Consider the following 20,530-nt stretch of genomic DNA (forward strand, 5'->3'; position numbering starts at 1 on the left):
ATATCCTTTTACATAAGTTGAACTATGTGCGAGAGTGTTCCATGGATTTCTTAAATAACAGAGCGTTTGACTCTCATTTAAAAGTCAACTCTTTCATAATGAGCCAGTTAGAAGAATTTCGAACCCTGAAGATCAGACATTTATGTCATTATTAAAGATTTTACTGGTACATTTGTGTGATATATCTTAAAGTGTAACACACGCAAAAAAGATCAACATTATATGCAAAGCTTAGCTTCTCTTGCACCTTATTAACCTTAGAGACCATTATTATATGTGAAAGCTTTGCTTTTCTTGTAGCAACATTATGTATATTAATTTAAACTATTAACTTTCCCTGTTTGTTTGTTCGTGCTACTTAACAGTAATGTTGCTGTTGGCTGACTACGTCACGTGTCCTATGCTCTGAATATGCGGCGTTTAATGGAATTCTAATGTATACTTTCAGTGTATATGTTGCTGTACATCAAAGATACTTCCAAAATCTGTCTTTTTCCCTGAGTTTTGTTTTCTAAAGTGCTGGGAAATTCTTTGCCCGTGTATAAAACCAAAACTATTCAAAGGACTGATAAGTTTTGCAGTTCTGAGGGAAAATGTACTGTCACTTAACAACAAAAAGTGTGTTTTCACCTGGGAGGAAGTGTGTTTTTAACCGAGAAATCCGGGAAATTTTTTTTTTCTTGTCCACATATACATCCTGAGAAACACATCTCCAGGGCGTAGACATCCCTGAACCATCTGTGCTCCGTCTGCGATATATTGCTAATGTGAAATCCTAACTATATACAGCACATCTCCAAAATTGAAACATTTAATCTCCAACACCTGGAAGAGCATTTCAGACATCACCTCCATAAATTGTCCAAACTGTTGACGTCCTACTCCTGGCCTGGAGCACCCATCACCATGCTTTCTACCTACGGTGAACCCCCATGTCAACCTCTCATAACAGTTTGCTAACTCTCTCCCAACACTCCATGAAATACAGAGCCCAAACTAACCCAAAACATCGTTGTTGACCTTTCCACCAAAAGCCTCAACCCCACAGAAAGTTCATTCCTATCCAGAGGCCTCACCTTCAACCTCAAGCTTAAGTTCAACTGTATTGAACTTATCAAAGACCTACTCATCTTCTCCCAATTCCTACAGTGGGAAGGTTTCTTTGTTACCAATCCCTCAAATCAAACTTGACCTAATCCCAACATAGAACTTTGCTTCTCCCACTTCATACCACCATCCAACTGCAACCCCTCCCCCTCCCTCCCACCCTCCTCTCGCACCTGACAAACCTTATGGAGATCATACTCCAGGAATTCTGTACCGCTAACTTGACCTCAGCACCATTCCCCAGGTTCCTTCCTAAGAACAATAAGCTCTCAGCAGAAGAAAGAACAGCCATTCACTACCTGTAGATAAAGACGGAAGGCTTCCACAAAACTGTCTTGACTCCTCCAGGTACGAGAGCTTAAACATAATCTCCTATCCCTACTGAAATCCTAGGCCCACCCCAAAACCTCTTTCCTGAGTCTATCTCCCTTCTCAAAGATACGACACCTTGCACAACTACTTTCTACATGATTCCCAGAATATAGGAACCAACAATCCTGGGCACCCAATTGAGTTGATTATTGTGCTCCTACACACCATCGAGTTGATTATTGTGCTCCTACTGAAGGAAATTCCACTCTCATTGACCAACACCTCCAACCTTTTGCCCTAAACCTGGCCTCGTACATCAAAGATACTAACTTCCTTCACCTTAGATCTGTGTGTGTTACTGTTTACGTAACCTCCATGTACACCAACATCTCTTATGTCCATGTCCTTGCCACTATTGCACAAGTCCTTCAGATTTCAAACCCACTACCTCATTCATCATACACCTTACTAACTATATCCTGGCACACAACTACTTCTCCTTAGAGGAGAAAACATGTAAACAAACCTGCAGCACAGCCATGGACACCCGTATTGCACCCTCCTATGTCGACCTTTGTATAGCCTGCCAAATCACCAAACCTGTTGTCTGGTTCAGTTTCATTGATAATGTCTTCATGATCTGGACTCTGGAACAAGACACTCAATCCTCATTCCTCAACAACAACACCACCACCACCCCTCCAGTCTGCTTCATCTGATCCTCCCCAGCCCAACATGCCACCTTCTTGGATGTTGCTTTCTACCCCTCTGATGGCTCTATCCACACCACTGTCCACATTAAATCCACTAACCTCTAACATTAACTGTATTACGACAACTGTCATCCCATCCATTCGAAAAAATCACTCCCATACAGTCTGGCCACCTGTGCATGGTATATCTTCAGTGACAAGAACTCTCTTGCCCAGTATGCTGATGGTTTCATCAGGTTCTTCACAGACAGACCTACCAACCCCCTCCCCCTGCCTGCCACTCCACCTCATCACCAAACCTAGTTTGTAAACACATTTCTCAAGTCATATTCTCACACACCCCCTAATTCTCCCACCACTCTCAAGGTTCCAACTACAAAGGACTGCCCCCGTCGTCAGCCAGTGTCACCTGGATTTGAACATCTGAACCATATCCTTTGCCAGAGCTTTGATTATCGATCATTATATGGGAAATGAGGGACAGACTGCCCAAGATCCCTCCTATAGTGCCATTCCGTTGCCCGCCCAATCTAAATGACATCCTGGTCATCCCTATGCAATCCCTGTTCCTGTCCCATGTCATATACCAGCTCTGCTGTAATAGCTGCACAGTTGTTTATGTTGGTATGACAACCAATCAGTTGTCCATCAGAAAGAATGGCCACAACCAAACTGTGTCTAAGAACAGATGCCTAGCCTGCCCATCTGCCACCTGTCGCTTCTTCATTCGTAGCCCGGAAACCTGCTGCCTCCATCCAATCTGGTAGCTACCCATCCCAACTCCTATTCTCACCTCCCCTATCCACCCCTCTCAACAGAATCCCCACCCCGTCCTAGTCCACCTGCAGAAATTCAGTCCCAACAAGGTGTGTGCACGCGCACTGTAGCTTGACAAAGGATTTATTCCAAAAGCTAGCAAAAGTTTTCTCTCTTTTGTGTGTGTCTGTTGGCATCTCAAAGCTTCTGCTATTTGGTGACTGGTTTCCATTCCTCCTAAGTTATTTGCATTGCACCAGAACTTTTCTACATGTTTATAATCATAGTACAAGACCACTGCTTTTTGTTTGGTTTTAATTTGTTTGCAATTATCTTGTTGTTGATATGGCACTGTCTCTTCCCTCAGAAAGAAAGATTGAAAATAATTTGTGTTACCGCTATTTCATTTTGTTTTGGTCTTGTGAGGATCACATTAATTTGATAAGCTTCATTCCTTCTAGTCTTTATTCTTGTCCAGTATTCCTTCATTCTCATACATGGCAAATATCTTTGCTCTTACTGTCCAAGAGGTTTTTCTCCTTGGTCTAATTCTGTTCTGAAAACCTATGACAGCCAGAATTTTTTGTCACCCTGTCTCTCTTTTTCCTTTATTCTTATTTATTCCAAATCATTGTGTACCACTTGTATACATCGTACTTTGGTTCTCTTGTTCATGTAGCTGATGCCTATTGCCATGTTGAAACTTGTTACTGTTCCTGGACCACAATTGTTTCTATGATAGCGCAAGCTTTTAATGAAAAGTATGGAAACAAAATGCAAGAACTGTAATTCAGTAGGGGCCCGTATGATATTTCAATATCACAGGAGGCAGTAAATAACAGATATTGTGCCCAAAAGAAAGGGGTGATTTTGGTGGCGGTAGTGGTCACGGTGGTGTTAGTATTAAATGTCGTGGTCATCTCTGTTAAGTGAACCCCTATTACACCAACAGCCTTCCTCTTCTCATCAAGCATATTTAGTTTGCATCAAAAATGGCATCTCCTGTAACAATAAACAATTAGTAGGTCCATTTGAGTAACAACACCATGCACAGTAATGTGTAATATTAGTATTAATAATAATTTTGGAAAGAAACTTCAGATATTGATGATTCCATGCTTGGTGACAGTGTTGAGAACGTTATCGGAACATGAAAAGTGATGTGTAGCTTATTGGAGGAGCATTTGACATCACAACAAGTAGTTTATTGCTCATAAGGAAATATTTTAAGAAGTATGTGAAGATTGAACAGTCTTCTTCACATGATAACAATTTAAAGTAGTGATATGATTTATTAATAATGATTTGGTTGGTTGTCTTTTTTTTTTTTCGTCCTGTCATATTTTGACTTCAATAAGAAGAAATAAATAGCATTTTGTGGGGGAGGGGGGGGGGGGGGGGGAGGGACAAATGTCAAGTCACGGACATGGAAAAACACCAGGAAGAGCTTCCAACCTGAGCAAGATGATTTAATAATGCTATTATGGAAAATACATTTGAAACAGGAATATTGCATTGAAAAAGCTTCACCACTGGTTGTGTTAGAAATAATGTGGAGCTGATGAATCTTTGCATATGAACCTGGAAATAATTTGGTACTTTAAAAGTGCCCAACACACACAAGAAATACTGCAAAATATTAAAGACTGTAATACGGACATCAAAGCAAATATATTACAAGGAAAAGATAGTCATATCAGATAACAAAATAAAGACAATACGGGATATAGTGAAGGAGGAGACTGGTAGAACCAGACATGAAGAGGAACAAATAGCATTAAGAGTGAATGATACATTGATGACAGATGTGTATAGTGTTGCAGAGCTTTTTAACAAACATTTTATAACTGTTACTGAAAAGATGGGGTTGTCAGGTTCGGTAGATGCTGCTATGGAATACCTCAGACCAGACATTTCAAGTAACTTCCATAATATGAATTTGACCCTCACTACCCCAACCGAAATAATGTCCATCATAAAATCTTTAAAATCAAAAACATCTAGTGGGTATGATGAAATATCAACAAAGTTAATTAAAGAATGTGATTCTGAGCTAAGTAACATATTAAGCTATCTGTGTAACCAGTCGTTTATCAGTGGAATATTTCCTGAATGGTTGAAATAAGCTGAAGTTAAGCCACTGTTTAAGAAGGTAGATAAAGAAATAGCATCAAATTTCCGTCCAATTTCACTGTTGCCAGCATCTCAAAAATTTTAGAAAAAGTAATGTACAGTCGGCTTTATAACCATCTTATCTCAAATAACATACTGTCAAAGTCACAGTTTGGATTTCTAAAAGATTCTGATATTGAGAAGGCTATCTACACTTACAGTGAAAATGTGCTTAATTCATTAGACAAAAAATTGCAGGCAACTGGTATATTTTGTGATCTGTCAAAGGCATTTGACTGTGTAAATCACAATATCCTATTAAGTAAATTAGAATATTATAGTGTAACAGGAAATGCTGCAAAATGGTTCAAATCTTGTATCTCTGGCAGGAAACAAAGGGTGTTATTAGGAAAGAGACATGCATCAAGCTATCAGGCATCATCCAACTGGGAACTAATTACATGTGGGGGTCCCACAAGGTTCCATTTTGGGGCCCTCACTTTTTCTTGTGTATATCAATGACCTTTCATCAGTAACATTACCAGCTGCCAAGTTCGTTTTGTTTGCCGATGATACAAACATTGCAATAAATAACAAAACAAGTGTAGTCTTAGAAAGATCAGCTAATAAAATATTTGTGGACATTAATCACTGGTTCCTAGCCAATTCTTTGTCACTTAACTTTGAAAAAACACACTACATACAGTTCAGAACTTGTAAGGGGTGTCCCACGAGTATACGTCTAACATACGATAACAAGAAGATAGAAGAAGTGGGCAGTGCTAAATTCTTGGAATTGCAGCTAGATAATAAATTCAACTGGGAGGAGCACACCACAGAACTGCTGAAGCGTCTTAACAAATCTCTGTTTGCAATGCGAATTTTGTCAGACGTAGGAGATATAAAAATGAAAAAGCTGACATACTATGCTTACTTTCATTCCATGTCATATGGGATTATTTTTTGGGGTAATTCATCAAGCCAAGCTAAAGTTTTCCGGGCACAAAAACGTGCAGTAAGAGTTATATGTGGTGTGAACTCGAGAACATCCTGCAGAAGCCCGTTTAAAATATATCAATTTTTAAACCAACAGCTCAATTCATGGAATCAATATTAGAAATAAGAATAATCTTCACAAGGATTTAAAGTCACTTAGTCTTGTACAAAAAGGTGTGCACTATTCAGGAATACACATTTTCAATAACTTGCCAGCAGCCATAAAAAGCTTAACAACCAATGAAATTCACTTTAAGAGAAACCTAAAGGATTTATTGGTGGCCAACTCCTTCTACTCCATTGATGAATTCCTCAGTAAAACCAACTGATTTGTGTGTGTGTGTGTGTGTGACACAAGCAGACATATTTAAGGGTCTTTAAATATGTCTGCTTGTGTCTGTATGTGTGGATGGATATGTGTGTGTGTGCGAGTGTATACCTGTCCTTTTTTCCCCCTAAGGTAAGTCTTTCCGCTCCCGGTATTGGAATGACTCCTTACCCTCTCCCTTAAAACCCACTTCCTTTCGTCTTTCCCTCTCCTTCCCTCTTTCCTGATGAGGCAACAGTTTGTTGCGAAAGCTTGAATTTTGTGTGTATGTTTATGTTTGTTTGTATGTCTATCGACCTGCCAGCGCTTTCGTTCGGTAAGTCACCTCATCTTTGTTTTTATATATAATTTTTCCCGCGTGGAATGTTTCCCTCTATTATATATATATACTGCACCATTTCAGTGTAGTAATGTGTTCATTGTAAATAAGTATTATAGTAGTTGTATTACATGTTTATTACCTTATAAACAAATAAATAAATAAATAAACTTTTAAATTTTAAATTCAGTGCATTAGTATTTGTAAAATGACTCTTTCATATAGTGTTCATTAAAAAATGACGATCATTCCACTTGGGACCTTTGGAATGGTACATTAGCTTATTTGTTTTAGTTGTAAATATTTGTCATGTATTGTTGTTTTTCTGGCATGTTCCACATCCTGGAGGACCTCCTCACTACAGATCAGTTGGAATGAAAGTAAATCTAATCTAATCTAATCACACAAGTTTGATCTAATTTTTAAGCATTTCATACGAATTTCTGTGTTAGTGTACTGTGTTATGTCCTAACTGCTCAGTGAAAAGGTCTTCTTTCTCGATAAATAATATTACATCATGTTTCAGATGAAATCATGGCAGTCATTAAACTGGATAATCAAACAGTTGCTCAAACCAATTGGCGGCCTTGTTCACAACAAGCATGGGATCAGAGGTATGTTAAGTATTTTAAAATAAAAGGAAATAAGTGGAATGTTATATCTGTGTTATATCTTTCGACTTAACTAAAAAACGCAAAATGCCATGCCTGTCCTAACAATTGCACTCAGTTGATCTTGCTTTACCATTCCCTGAGTCTAAACTTGTGTGATAATGTAAGTTGCCTTATTGCAAGCTGAGTTGGCTAAAAATGTATGTTTTTAGTTACACCTATGTTAAAACATCACAGTTGTATGTAATTGTTTTATTGATCATTATTGCAAGTTGTCTGTTACATAGTTGGAGTATCAGTAGATACATGCTATAGAATATCTTTCACTCGCTTCTTTTTTTCTACTTTGGTGACTATTTTCAACAAGCTCATGAAAAATCATGCAAAATAATTCAGTAAATTAAAAAAAAAAACATATATATTTGACAAACTTTCACTGCAGTGTAAAAAAATAGTTTGATATTTAAAGTCCCCCCCCCACAATGACCATGGACCTTGCTGTTGATGGGGAGTCTCGCATGCCTCAGCTAAGCAGTTAGCTGTACCATAGGTGCAATCACAACTGAGTGGTATCTGTTGAGAGGCCAGACAAATATGTGGTTCCTGAAGAGGGGCAGCAGCCTTTTCAGTAGTTGCAGAGGCAACAGTCTGGGGGGTTGACTGATGTGGCCTTGTAACATCAACCAAAACGGCCTTGCTGTACTGGTACTGTGAATGGCTGAAAGCAAGGGGAAACTACAGCCGTAATTTTTCCCGAGGGCATACAGCTTTACTGTATGGTTAAAAGATGATGGCATCCTTTGGGGTAAAATATTCCAGAGTTAAAATAGTCTCCCATTCGGATCTTCGTGCGGGGACTACTCAGGAGGGTTTTGTTATCGGGAGAAACAAAACTGGCATTCTAAGGATTGGAGTGTGGAATGTTGGATCCTTTAATGGTGCAGGTAGGTTAAAAAATTTAAAAAGGTAAATGTATATGTTAAAGTTAGATGTAGAGGGAATTGGTGATGTTTTGTGGCAGGTGGAACAAGACTTCTGGTCAGGTGAATACAGAGTTATAAATACAAAATCAAATAACGGTAAATGCAGGAGTAGGTTTAATAATGAATTAAAAAAATAGGGATGCAGTAACCTACCGTGAACAGCATATTGAGCGCAGTATTATAGCCAAGATAGACATGGAGCCCATGCCCACCACAGCAGTACAAGATTATAAACCAACTAGCTCTGCCGATGTTGAAGAAATTGAAGAAATGTATGATGCGATAAAAGAAATTATAAATAGTATTTGATAGTAGGAAAAGGAAGAGAAGGAAAAATAGTAGTTAAATATGTACTGGGGGTAAGGAATGAAAGAGGATGCTGCCTGGTAGAATTTTGCACAGAGCATAACTTTATCATGGCTAACACTTGGTTTAAGAATAATCAAAGAAGATTTATTTGTGGAGGTGGCCTGGAGACACTGGAAAGTTTAAGATAGATTATATAACTGTAAGACATTTCCTGGGCCAGATGTGGACTCTGGCCATAATTTATTGGTTATGAATTGTAGATTAAAACTAAAGAAATTGCAAAAAGGTAGTCATTTAAGGAGGTGGGACCTGGATAAACTGAAAGAACCAGAGGTTGTAGAGAGTTTCAGGGAGAACATTGGGGGCTGGTTGACAAGAACAGGGGAAAGAAATACAGTAGAAGAAGAATAGCTTTGAGAGATGAAGTAGTGAAGGTAGCAGAGGATGAAGTAGGTACAAAGATGAGGGCTAGTGGAAATCCTTGGGTAACAGAAGGGAGATCGAATTTAATTGATGAAAGGAGAAAATATAAAAATGCAGTAAATGAAGCAGACGAAAAGGAATACAAATGTCTCAAAAATGGGATCAACAGGAAATGCAAAATGGCTAAGCAGGAATAGCTAGAGGACGAACGTAAGGATATAGAAGCTTATATCAGCAGGGCAAGACAGACACTGCCAACAGGAAAATTAAAGAGACCTTTGAAGAAAAGAATGAATATCAAGAGCTCAGATGGAAAACCAGTCCTAAGCAAAGAAGGGAAAGCAGAAAGGTGGAAGGAGTCTGTAGAGGGTATATACAAGGGCCATGTACTTGAGGACAATATTATGGAAATTGAAGAGGATGGAGATGAAGGTGAAATGACATACATGACACTGTGTGGAGAAGCACTGAAAGACCGAAGTCAAAACAAGGCCCCAGGAGTAGACAATATTCCATTAGAACTACTGGTAGCCTTGGGAGAGTCAGCCATGACAAAACTCTTTCATCTGGTGAGCAAGATGTATGAGACAGGCGAAATACTTTGAGACTTCAAGAAGAATATACTAATTCCAATCCCTAAGAAAGCACGTGTTGAATGCTGACCGTAGTGGCCAAGTGATTCTAGGCACTTCAGTCCGGAACTGCGCGACTGCTACGCTCGCGGGTTCGAATCCTGCCTCGGGTATGGATGTGTGTAATGTCCTTAGGTTAGTTAGATTTAAGTAGTTCTAAGTTCTAGGGGACTGATGACCTCAGATGTTAAGTCCCATAGTGTTCAGAGCCATTCGAACCATTTGAAAGCAGGTGTGAAAATTACCGAACTATCAGTTTAATAAGTTACGGTTGCAAAATACTAACACAAATGCTTTAATGGTGAATGGAAAAACTGGTAGAAGCTGACCTCAGGGAAGATCAGTTTCGATTCCATAGAAATATTGGAACATGCGACCCTACGACTTATCGTAGAAGACAGGTTAAGAAAAAGCAAACCTACGTTTCTAGCATTTGTGGACTTATAAAAAACTTCTGACAATGTTGACTGGAGTTCTCTCTTTCAAATTTTGAAGATGGTAAGTGTAAAATGCAGGGAGTGAAAGGCTATTTACAATTTGTACACAAACCAGATGGCAGTTATGAGTCGAGGGGCATGAAAGGGAAGCAGTGATTGAGAAAGGAGTGAGACAGGGTTGTAGCTTATCCCCAATATTATTCAATCTGTACATTTAACAAGCAATAAAGGAAACCAAAGAAAAATTTGGAGCAGGAATTAAAATCCATGGAGAAGAACTAAAAAAGTTGAGGTTTGCTGACAACATTGTCATGCTGCCAGAGACAGCAAAGGATCTGAAAGAGCAGCTTAACGGAATGGACAGTGTCTTGAAAGGATGATATAAGATGAACATCAACAAAAATAAAATGAGGTTAATGGAATGTAGTTGAATTAAATCAGGTGATGATGAGGAAATTGGATTAGGAAATGTGACACACAAAGTAGTAGAAGAGTTTTGCTATTTGGCGAGCAATGTAACTGATGAGAGTCGAAGTGCAGAGGATATAAAATGTCAAATGGCTATTGAAAAGAAAGAATTTCTCAAGAAGAGAAATTTGTTCACATTGGGTATAGATTTAAGTGACAGGAAGTCTTTCCTGAAAACATTTGTATGGGGTGTAGTCTTGTATGGAAGTGAAACATGGACAATAAACAGTATAGACAAGAGGAGAATAGAAATGTGGTGCTATAGAAGAATACTGAAGATCAATGGGCAGATCACATAACTAATGAGGAGGTACTGGATAGAATTGGGGAGAAGAGGTATTTGTGGCACATCTTAACTACTATAAGAAGGGATTGATTGGTTGGTAGGACATGTTCTGAAGTATCAATGGATCACCAATTTAGTATTGGAGGGAAGCGTGAAGGGTAAAAATTATTGAGGGAGACCAAGAGATGAATACACTAAGCAGATTCAGAAGGATGTAAGTTGTGGTCGTTATTTGGAGATGAAGAGGCTTGTACAGGATAGAGTAACATGGAGAGCTGCATCATCCCAGTCTCTGGACTTAAGACCACAGCAACAGCAGCAACAATAACAACAACAACAGTTAAAAAGTTACAGGAACATTTTGTGCATGAATCAGTAATCCAGATTGGCTGTACAGACAAAATAATGTAGACATTCAAATGAGTTGAAGCTCAAATGAAGTTGATAGTTACACAGTTATTTGTGACATGAGTAAAAAAGTCAAGTTATTGTACTGCAGCAAGTATAGAGACACTGTTACAGCTATTACAAGTTCACAGGCTATTAAATACCCCACAAAACATACATAATAGTCTTTGAAATGGCTGTATGCACCCATAGGAAGCGGAATTATGATGCTGAAAATGAGATTCTGGTAAATCTAGATAGACAGCAAAATACTTCAGTTTCTAACCTTGTAAATAATAAGATGTTCGAACGCAGTTCAAATTTGCTGCAAAAGTGAGAGTAGAGTATTTGAGAGAGAGAATGTGTAGTCCAGACTAAATTTTGTCTATGATAAATAGTGTTTTTCTGCTCAAGTTTTCGACCCCCACATCAGAATACATAACATTTTTTGCATGTTTAGACAAGCGTAAATGACTGAGACTCGATGCTGATAAGACAGCACTGAAATTTTTCAGAAGCTGAGACCTTCCAACAGCAGATGTATTGTGCAGGAAGTACAACTTACCGTTAGATAATTTATCATTCCCTAATGAGTTTACTTTCGGTGCTGAATTCTGTTCACTTGAAGAAGGGTGCACATAGCCTCCAGTGACAAAAAGATCTGTTGATTTGAGTATCTCATTATGTGCCTCTTTGATTAAAGTAGAGCTCTGATTGACCCAGTCAGCATCAAAATAAAGTTAAAAAAAATGAACAAATGAAAAAAAAAATCCAGCAAATGTAACTGTCTACTTACAGCTTGGTATATAGGCATATTCTGTCCTGTAAAATGGTAGGTTCTTGGCAGCATCTGGATGGGCTGCCTAAACTCTCACCATGCAGTTAACTAATTTTTGCAGTCCTGAAGATCAGCGTTTGTGGCTGTCAGTGATCTCTCTCTCTCTCTCTCTCTCTCTCTCTCTCTCTCTCTCTCTCTCTCACACACACACACACACACACACACACACACATGAGAAAAAGCAATGTTACACTGGTAATGTGAATAACTGAAAGCAGTCAGAAACTAAAGCTGTTATTTTCCAAGGGCATGCTGCAATACTTTAAGGTTAAATGATGGTGGCATCCTTTTGGGTAAAATACACTCATCAAAAAAAGTTTTGCATCACCTTGGTTCCAAGAGTTTCGGAACCTGTACAGAAAATTGGAATAGACATCAACGTAAACATCATTTCCACTGTTTTTATTGCTCATGAAAACCACACATTGTGTGTTGTACTACCATACAGTGAGACCTTCAGAGGTGGTGGTCCATATTGCTGTACACACCGGTACCTCTAATACCCAGTAGCACATCCTCTTGCATTGACACATGCTTGTGTTTGTCATGGTACACTATCCACAAGTTCATCAGGGCACTGTTGGTCCAGATTGTCCCACTCCTCAATGGCGATTCGGCGTGGATCCCTCAGAGTGGTTGGTGGGTCACGTTGTCTGTAAACGGCACTTTTCAATCTATACCAGGCAAGTTTGATAGGGTTCATGTGTGGAGAACATGCTGGCCACTCTAGTCCTGAAGGAAGTCATCCACGAGATGTGCACAATGGGGGAGCGAATTGTTGTCCATGAAGATGAATGCCTCGCCAATATGCTGTCGATATGGTTGCACAATCAGTCGGGGGATGGCATTTACATATTGTACAGCCATTATGGCGCCTTCCATGAAGGCATGAGAGGTAGTTAAGAGTTTCAAAGAGAGCATTAAGCGATGACTGACTGAAACAGGAGTAAGTACAGCAATAGAAGATACAAAGGATAGCCTTGAAAGATGAAATAGGTAGACAGTAGAGGAACAAATACGCAAAAATATAAAATGAGTAGAAATCCTTTTAGTGCATGCTACATTGAATCTAATTAACTAATACAAAAATGAGGCAGATGAGGTGTGCAAAAGAGAATACAGACATCTAAAAATGGAGGTTGATGTGAAGTGCAAAATGGCAAAGCAGGAATACCTTAACAAGAAACATGCATAACCAGGGGAAATATAGATGCTGCTCGTACAAAAATTAGGAGGACATTTAAAAAAAGAGAAGCAGCTGTATCAATATCAAGAGCTCAGATGGCATGCTGGTACTGAGCAAAGAAGGGAAAGCTAAAAGATGGAAGGAGTATGTAGAAGGGGTGTACAAGATAAATGAACTTGAAGATGATATTATAGAAATGGAAGAGGAAGTAGCTGAAGATGAATTGCCAGGTATGATCCTGCGAGAATAATTTGACAGAACTCTAAAGACATATGTTGAAACAAGGCTTCTGGAATGGATTACATTCCCTTGCAACTGCTGAATCCTTTAGGGGGGCTGTTGCGACAAAATTAGTCCATGTGACACAAGATATACAAGACAGGTGAAATACGTTCAGACTTCAAGAAGAATGTAATAATTCCAATTCCAAACAAAGCAGGTGTGAATATTACTGAACAGGTAGTTTAATAAGTAATGCTTGCAAAATACTGACACATATTATTTACACGAGAATGGAGAAACAGTTAGAAGCTGAACTCAGGGAAGACTAAATTGTAGAGGAATGTAGAAACGTGCAAGATGATACTGACCCTAAGGATTGTCTTAGAAGATGGGTTAAAGAAAGGCAAACCTATGTTTGTAGCAGTTATAGAAATGGGAAAGCTTTTAACAGTGTTGACTGGAATGCAGTCTTTGAAATTCTGAAGATAGCAGGGATAAAATGCAAGGCTCGAAAGATTGTTTACATCTTGTACAGAAACCAAACTACATCTATAAGAACTGAACAACATCAAAGGGAAACCGTAATTGAGAATGGAGTGAGACAGATTTGTAACCTATCCCCGATGTTGTCCAATCTATATATTAAGCAAGCCACAAACTAAAAAAATTAACAGGAAGTGTGAAGATCTCCAAAGAACTATCATCATCATGGCTGCTGAATAGTAGTCTAGTGTACTGCTTAGTGATCAAAATTACTTATAATGCATAATTTGATGTGGTAACTTACTTACATGAACCATGGACCTTGCCGTTGGTGGGGAGGCTTGCGTGCCTCAGCGATACAGATAGCCGTACTGTAGGTACAACCACAACGGAGGGGTATCTGTTGAGAGGCCAGACAAACGTGTGGTTCCTGAAGAGGGGCAGCAGCCTTTTCAGTAGTTGCAAGGGCAACAGTCTGGATGATTGACTGATCTGGCCTTGTAACAATAACCAAAACGGCCTTGCTGTGCTGGTACTGCGAATGGCTGAAAGCAAGGGGAAACTACGGCCGTAATTTTTCCCGAGGGCATGCAGCTTTACTGTATGATTAAATGATGATGGCGTCCTCTTGGGTAAAATATTCCGGAGGTAAAATAGTCCCCCATTCGGATCTCCGGGCGGGGACTACTCAAGAGGATGTCGTTATCAGGAGAAAGAAAACTGGCGTTCTACGGATCGGAGCATGGAATGTCAGATCCCTTAATCGGGCAGGTAGGTTAGAAAATTTAAAAAGGGAAATGGATAGGTTAAAGTTAGATATTGTGGGGTTTAGTGAAGTTCAGTGGCAGGAGGAACAAGACTTCTGGTCAGGTGACTACAGGGTTATAAACACAAAATCAAATAGGGGTAATGCAGGAGTAGGTTTAATAATGAATAGGAAAATAGGAATGCGGGTAAGCTACTACAAACAGCATAGTGAACGCATTATTGTGGCCAAGATAGATACGAAGCCCACACCTACTACAGTAGTACAAGTTTATATGCCAACTAGCTCTGCAGATGACGAAGAAATTGAAGAAATGTATGATGAAATAAAAGAAATTATTCAGATAGTGAAGGAAGACGAAAATTTAATAGTCATGGGTGACTGGAATTCGAGTGTAGGAAAAGGGAGAGAAGGAAACGTAGTAGGTGAATATGGACTGGGGCTAAGAAATGAAAGAGGAAGCCGCCTGATAGAATTTTGCACAGAGCACAACTTAATCATAGCTAACACTTGGTTTAAGAATCATGACATAAGGTTGTATACATGGAAGAACCCTGGAGATACTAAAAGGTATCAGATAGATTATACAATGGTAAGACAGAGATTTAGGAACCAGGTTTTAAATTGTAAGACATTTCCAGGGGCAGATGTGGACTCTGACCACAATCTATTGGTTATGACCTGTAGATTAAAACTGAAGAAACTGCAAAAAGGTGGGAATTTAAGGAGATGGGACCTGGATAAACTGAAAGAACCAGAGGTTGTACAGAGTTTCAGGGAGAGCATAAGGGAACAATTGACAGGAAGTGGGGAAATAAATACAGTAGAAGACGAATGGGTAGCTCTGAGGGATGAAGTAGTGAAGGCAGCAGACGATCAAGTAGGTAAAAAGACGAGGGTTAGTAGAAATCCTTGGGTAACAGAAGAAATATTGAATTTAATTGATGAAAGGAGAAAATATAAAAATGCAGTAAATGAAGCAGGCATAAAGGAATACAAACGTCTCAAAAATGAGATCGACAGGAAGTGCAAAATGGCTAAGCAGGGATGGCTAGAGGACAAATGTAAGGATGTAGAGGCTTATCTCACTAGGGGTAAGATAGATACTGCCTACAGGAAAGTTAAAGAGACCTTTGGAGATAAGAGAACCACATGTATGAACATCAAGAGCTCAGATGGAAACCCAGTTCTAAGCAAAGAAGGGAAAGCAGAAAGGTGGAAGGAGTATATAGAGGGTCTATACAAGGGCGATGCACTTGAGGACAATATTATGGAAATGGAAGAGGATGTAGATGAAGATGAAATGGGAGGTATGATACTGCGTGAAGAGTTTGACAGAGCACTGAAGGACCTGAGTCGAAACAAGGCCCCCGGAGTAGACAACATTCCATTGGAACTACTGACGGCCTTGGGAGAGCCAGTCCTGACAAAACTCTACCATCTGGTGAGCAAGATGTATGAAACAGGCGAAATACCCTCAGACTTCAAGAAGAATATAATAATTCCAATCCCAAAGAAAGCAGGTGTTGACAGATGTGAAAAATACCGAACAATCAGTTTAATAAGCCACAGCTGCAAAGTACTAACACGAATTCTTTACAGACGAATGGAAAAACTAATAGAAGCCGACCTCGGGGAAGATCAGTTTGGATTCCGTAGAAATACTGGAACACGTGAGGCAATACTGGCCTTACGACTTATCTTAGAAGAAAGATTAAGGAAAGGCAAACCTACGTTTCTAGCATTTGTAGACTTAGAGAAAGCTTTTGACAATGTTAACTGGAATACTCTCTTTCAAATTCTAAAGGTGGCAGGGGTAAAATACAGGGAGCGAAAGGCTATTTACAACTTGTACAGAAACCAGATGGCAGTTATAAGAGTTGAGGGACATGAAAGGGAAGCAGTGGTTGGGAAGGGAGTAAGACAGGGTTGTAGCCTCTCCCCGATGTTATTCAATCTGTATATTGAGCAAGCAGTAAAGGAAACAAAAGAAAAATTTGGAGTAGGTATTAAAATCCATGGAGAAGAAATAAAAACTTTGAGGTTCGCCGATGACATTGTAATTCTGTCAGAGACAGCAAAGGACTTGGAAGAGCAGTTTAACGGAATGGATGGTGTCTTGAAGGGAGGATATAAGATGAACATCAACAAAAGCAAAACGAGGATAATGGAATGTAGTCGAGTTAAGTCGGGTGATGCTGAGGGTATTAGATTAGGAAATGAGACACTTAAAGTAGTAAAGGAGTTTTGCTATTTGGGGAGCAAAATAACTGATGATGGACGAAGTAGAGAGGATATAAAATGTAGACTGGCAATGGCAAGGAAAGCGTTTCTGAAGAAGAGAAATTTGTTAACATCGAGTATAGATTTAAGTGTCAGGAAGTTATTTCTGAAAGTATTTGTATGGAGTGTAGCCATGTATGGAAGTGAAACATGGACGGTAAATAGTTTGGACAAGAAAAGAATAGAAGCTTTTGAAATGTGGTGCTACAGAAGAATGCTGAAGATTAGATGGGTAGATCACATAACTAATGAGGAAGTATTGAATAGGATTGGGGAGAAGAGAAGTTTGTGGCACAACTTGACCAGAAGAAGGGATCGGTTGGTAGGACATGTTCTGAGGCATCAAGGGATCACCAATTTAGTATAGGAGGGCAGCGTGGAGGGTAAAAATGATAGGGGGAGACCAAGAGATGAATACACTAAGCAGATTCAGAAGGATGTAGGTTACAGTAGGTACTGGGAGATGAAGAAGCTTGCACAGGATAGAGTAGCATGGAGAGCTGCATCAAACCAGTCTCAGGACTGAAGACCACAACAACAACAACAACAACAACTTACTTACATAGTGCCAATAGGACACACACACATATGTTGTGGTTGTCCTTTTTTCACCAGAAAAAAATGTTCAATTCTGTTATTACCTCACTTAATGGGTTGACAATGTAGGGAAAGATAGATTGCTACTTACCGTAAAGAAGATGCATCAAGTTACAGGCAGGCATGATTAAAAGACACTCACATATAGCCCGAGATGCTGGAGTTGGCAGTCGTGTTTGCGTGAGATGTGCTTGCTTGTGTTTATGTGTGAATGTTGCATGTATGTGTCTCTTTACTGACAAAAGCTGTGGCCAAAAGCTATATGTGAGTGTATTTTTCGTGCCTGCCTGTAACTTAATGCATTTTCTTTACGGTAAGTAGCAGTCTATCTTTTCCTATATTGTTGATATTCCTACCTGGAGTTTCCATTGTTTGATTCACTTAATAGGTTGAATATTTTATATTGACACAGATACTTCCCAGATGAACATGAACTTCTATTGTATGTTAAACAAGTATTTTTGGGAACATGAATCACTTATTCGACGTAATCATGCGTGATGTGTATAGCTAATTTATAACATGGTTATATCATGAATTACAGAAAAAGGAGTGTGTGAGGGACAGAATAATTTAACTTTTTTTTAGTAATTATAAACTATCAAAGCAATGAAGCTTCTAATTACATTACATCTTATTTTATTTAAGTAAGTGTATGTAGATTTTGAGTCTCAAAATATTAATTAAATTAAGATCATTATTATGAATTCAGGGATGTTTCTAGGAAAAATGATCATGTTGCATAGAGAAATTATTGTCATTCGTGAGTCATTTTTAGTGCAACTGTTTATTCTTCAAAAGAGTATGATCTAGTTAATATATGTATTTTTAAGAAGCTGTTAGTTATCTGAACATAAGAACAATTTGCCTCACTATGAACACTAGCCCCTATTTCAGCTATTGCTGCAATCATATGCACTTCCATCTGGGTGTAAGTGATGTCTTTGAGAAGAATTTTTCCATCATGTGAAAGTTTCACTACTTTATTTTGTTTTTAATGTGTTCTGTTATTAATTTTAAAGCCTATGTTGGTCCCTTCATGAAGAACTGTTTGAAAATGCAAGCAAACTTGAAATTTATATCAGAACAGTAATTGCAACCACCATTCTTACTGAACCGCACATGACAGCTGTAACTCATCCACTAGTGCCAAGAATGCGCAGTTGATGGCAGACATTATTTTTGACTCCAGCTTCTATAAAAATTGGTACAGATTACGAGATGAGTATAATTATGTGAACACAGTGTTGAAATAGTGTTGTAATCTGCCTTCTGTGGTAACACATTTGACCATTAGGAAGTCGAATTGCTGAGGCTTGTGTTGATAGGTCACCCTTGCAGTTCCCATCTCAAGTATGCGTGTGGCTGCTTGTTTTGCATGCGAATGTGCGTGCGTGCTTACACGCGCGCGCGCCCATACACACACACACACACACACACACACACACACACACACACACACACACACACACACACACTGAAGATGCCATTCATTAGAAGCATGGGATTTATCTGCTTATTACAAATGTTAGCGCTGAATTTTATAAGGGGGCTATGCTCCAGACTGAACGCTGAAAGGCATAATCAGTCTTAGATGATGATGATGATGATGATGATGATGATGGTGATGGTGATTACAAGTGCGAAATAACACGGATTGCTGCATCTGTTTGACATCATTAATTATGAGAGATACAGTTTTTTTACACATTTTGGCTCTTTACTGTCAAGTTTGGTTTTCACTATGTGGAAGATAATATTGAACGTAAGGCCTTGTTTAAATATCACAGCGAATTATTTTTCCAGAATTGATCCTTCTTTATGTTGTGACGTGAGACACTAGTGATCAGTTTCCGATATACTGTTCTTCCAAACATTCGTTTTTCTATTTTAAGTGTGGTTTAAATTACTTTACTATTATTATTATTATTATTAGTTACATTATTATTGTTGTTATTATTATTATTTGTATTATTGTTGTAGAGGGAACGCTGTATTAGATAATGGCAAAATGTTTTAATTTCGTTATAATACAGATGAAAATAATGGTTGACAGATGTAAATGTGATAAGGAATTGTTTTAAAAAAGAAGAAAAGATGAAGGTATGAGCAAATGAGAAGTACATAAAAAAGAAGTAGTTATTTAAAGTTATGTTTCTGGGTCTGAATTTTGTTATTTCTATCGTACGCACAATATTTCGATGACCAAACTAGTCATCATCTTCAGGTGCCACGAGTTTTGCTGACATGTGCTTGCTGTGTGGCCTCCAATCACAATGTGAGCTATTGTTGGTCTTGCACCATTGTTTATAGCTGAGTACGACTCCCGATGATGCCACTGTGCCCTTTGATGCTCTTTTGTTTTTCAGAGTGCACACTTATATTCCATGAAGTGCAGATTCTCCCATCCAGCATTTCTCAGATCTGGTGGATATGATGGCCAGTGACATCTTAATAAATTGAAAAAAAGGGATTAGTGGGTATTGGTAACTGAACTTGACTATAAATAATCATGAAGGAGTAACAGTTGTTCACAGGCTTGTTGGAGTCCAAGCAGCAAGTACACTTAACAGCAAAACTCACAGCACCTGAAGATGATGGCTGGTTTATTCATAGAAGTATTGTACATAAAATGGAAACAACAACTTGACAGAACTCTTGAAAGCATGCCATTAACCATGTTGAGAAAACTTAAAAGTAATTACTCCTTAACTTTTAAACTTTTGTTCTTGCTTGGAGCAGTGAAGTTGTTTTACAGTCTGATCCTACGCAGTATATATATATATATATCTTTCCACCTACCTTCCTGATCCTGCAATAATACTGCCAGAAGTTCAATTGTACGTGTAAAACTTCCTCGCTGCTCTACATCAGAATGAAAGCTCTTTATTACATACTGTCCCTCACTCAACATTCTGTCTTAATGGTTACTTCTGTTGGGAAACAGTCCCCATAATTGAGAACTTTTAGTGTAAT

The 20,530-nt window shown here is 38.7% G+C and overlaps 1 protein-coding gene across 5 annotated transcripts in view; it reads left to right on the forward strand.

The window, feature by feature from the left end:
• The window catches only part of LOC124794789 (serine/threonine-protein kinase N), a 317,306-nt gene that overhangs the window by 220,459 nt on the left and 76,317 nt on the right, over window positions 1-20,530 (forward strand). For all 5 annotated transcript variants that reach the window (XM_047258435.1, XM_047258436.1, XM_047258434.1 and 2 more), the window contains one exon: window positions 7,170-7,257. In XM_047258435.1, coding sequence (XP_047114391.1) covers window positions 7,170-7,257 — 88 coding nt within the window. The remainder of the gene's footprint in view (window positions 1-7,169; window positions 7,258-20,530) is intronic.

Source organism: Schistocerca piceifrons, chromosome 4 (assembly GCF_021461385.2).
Source record: "Schistocerca piceifrons isolate TAMUIC-IGC-003096 chromosome 4, iqSchPice1.1, whole genome shotgun sequence".
Taxonomy (NCBI): Eukaryota; Metazoa; Arthropoda; class Insecta; order Orthoptera; family Acrididae; genus Schistocerca; species Schistocerca piceifrons.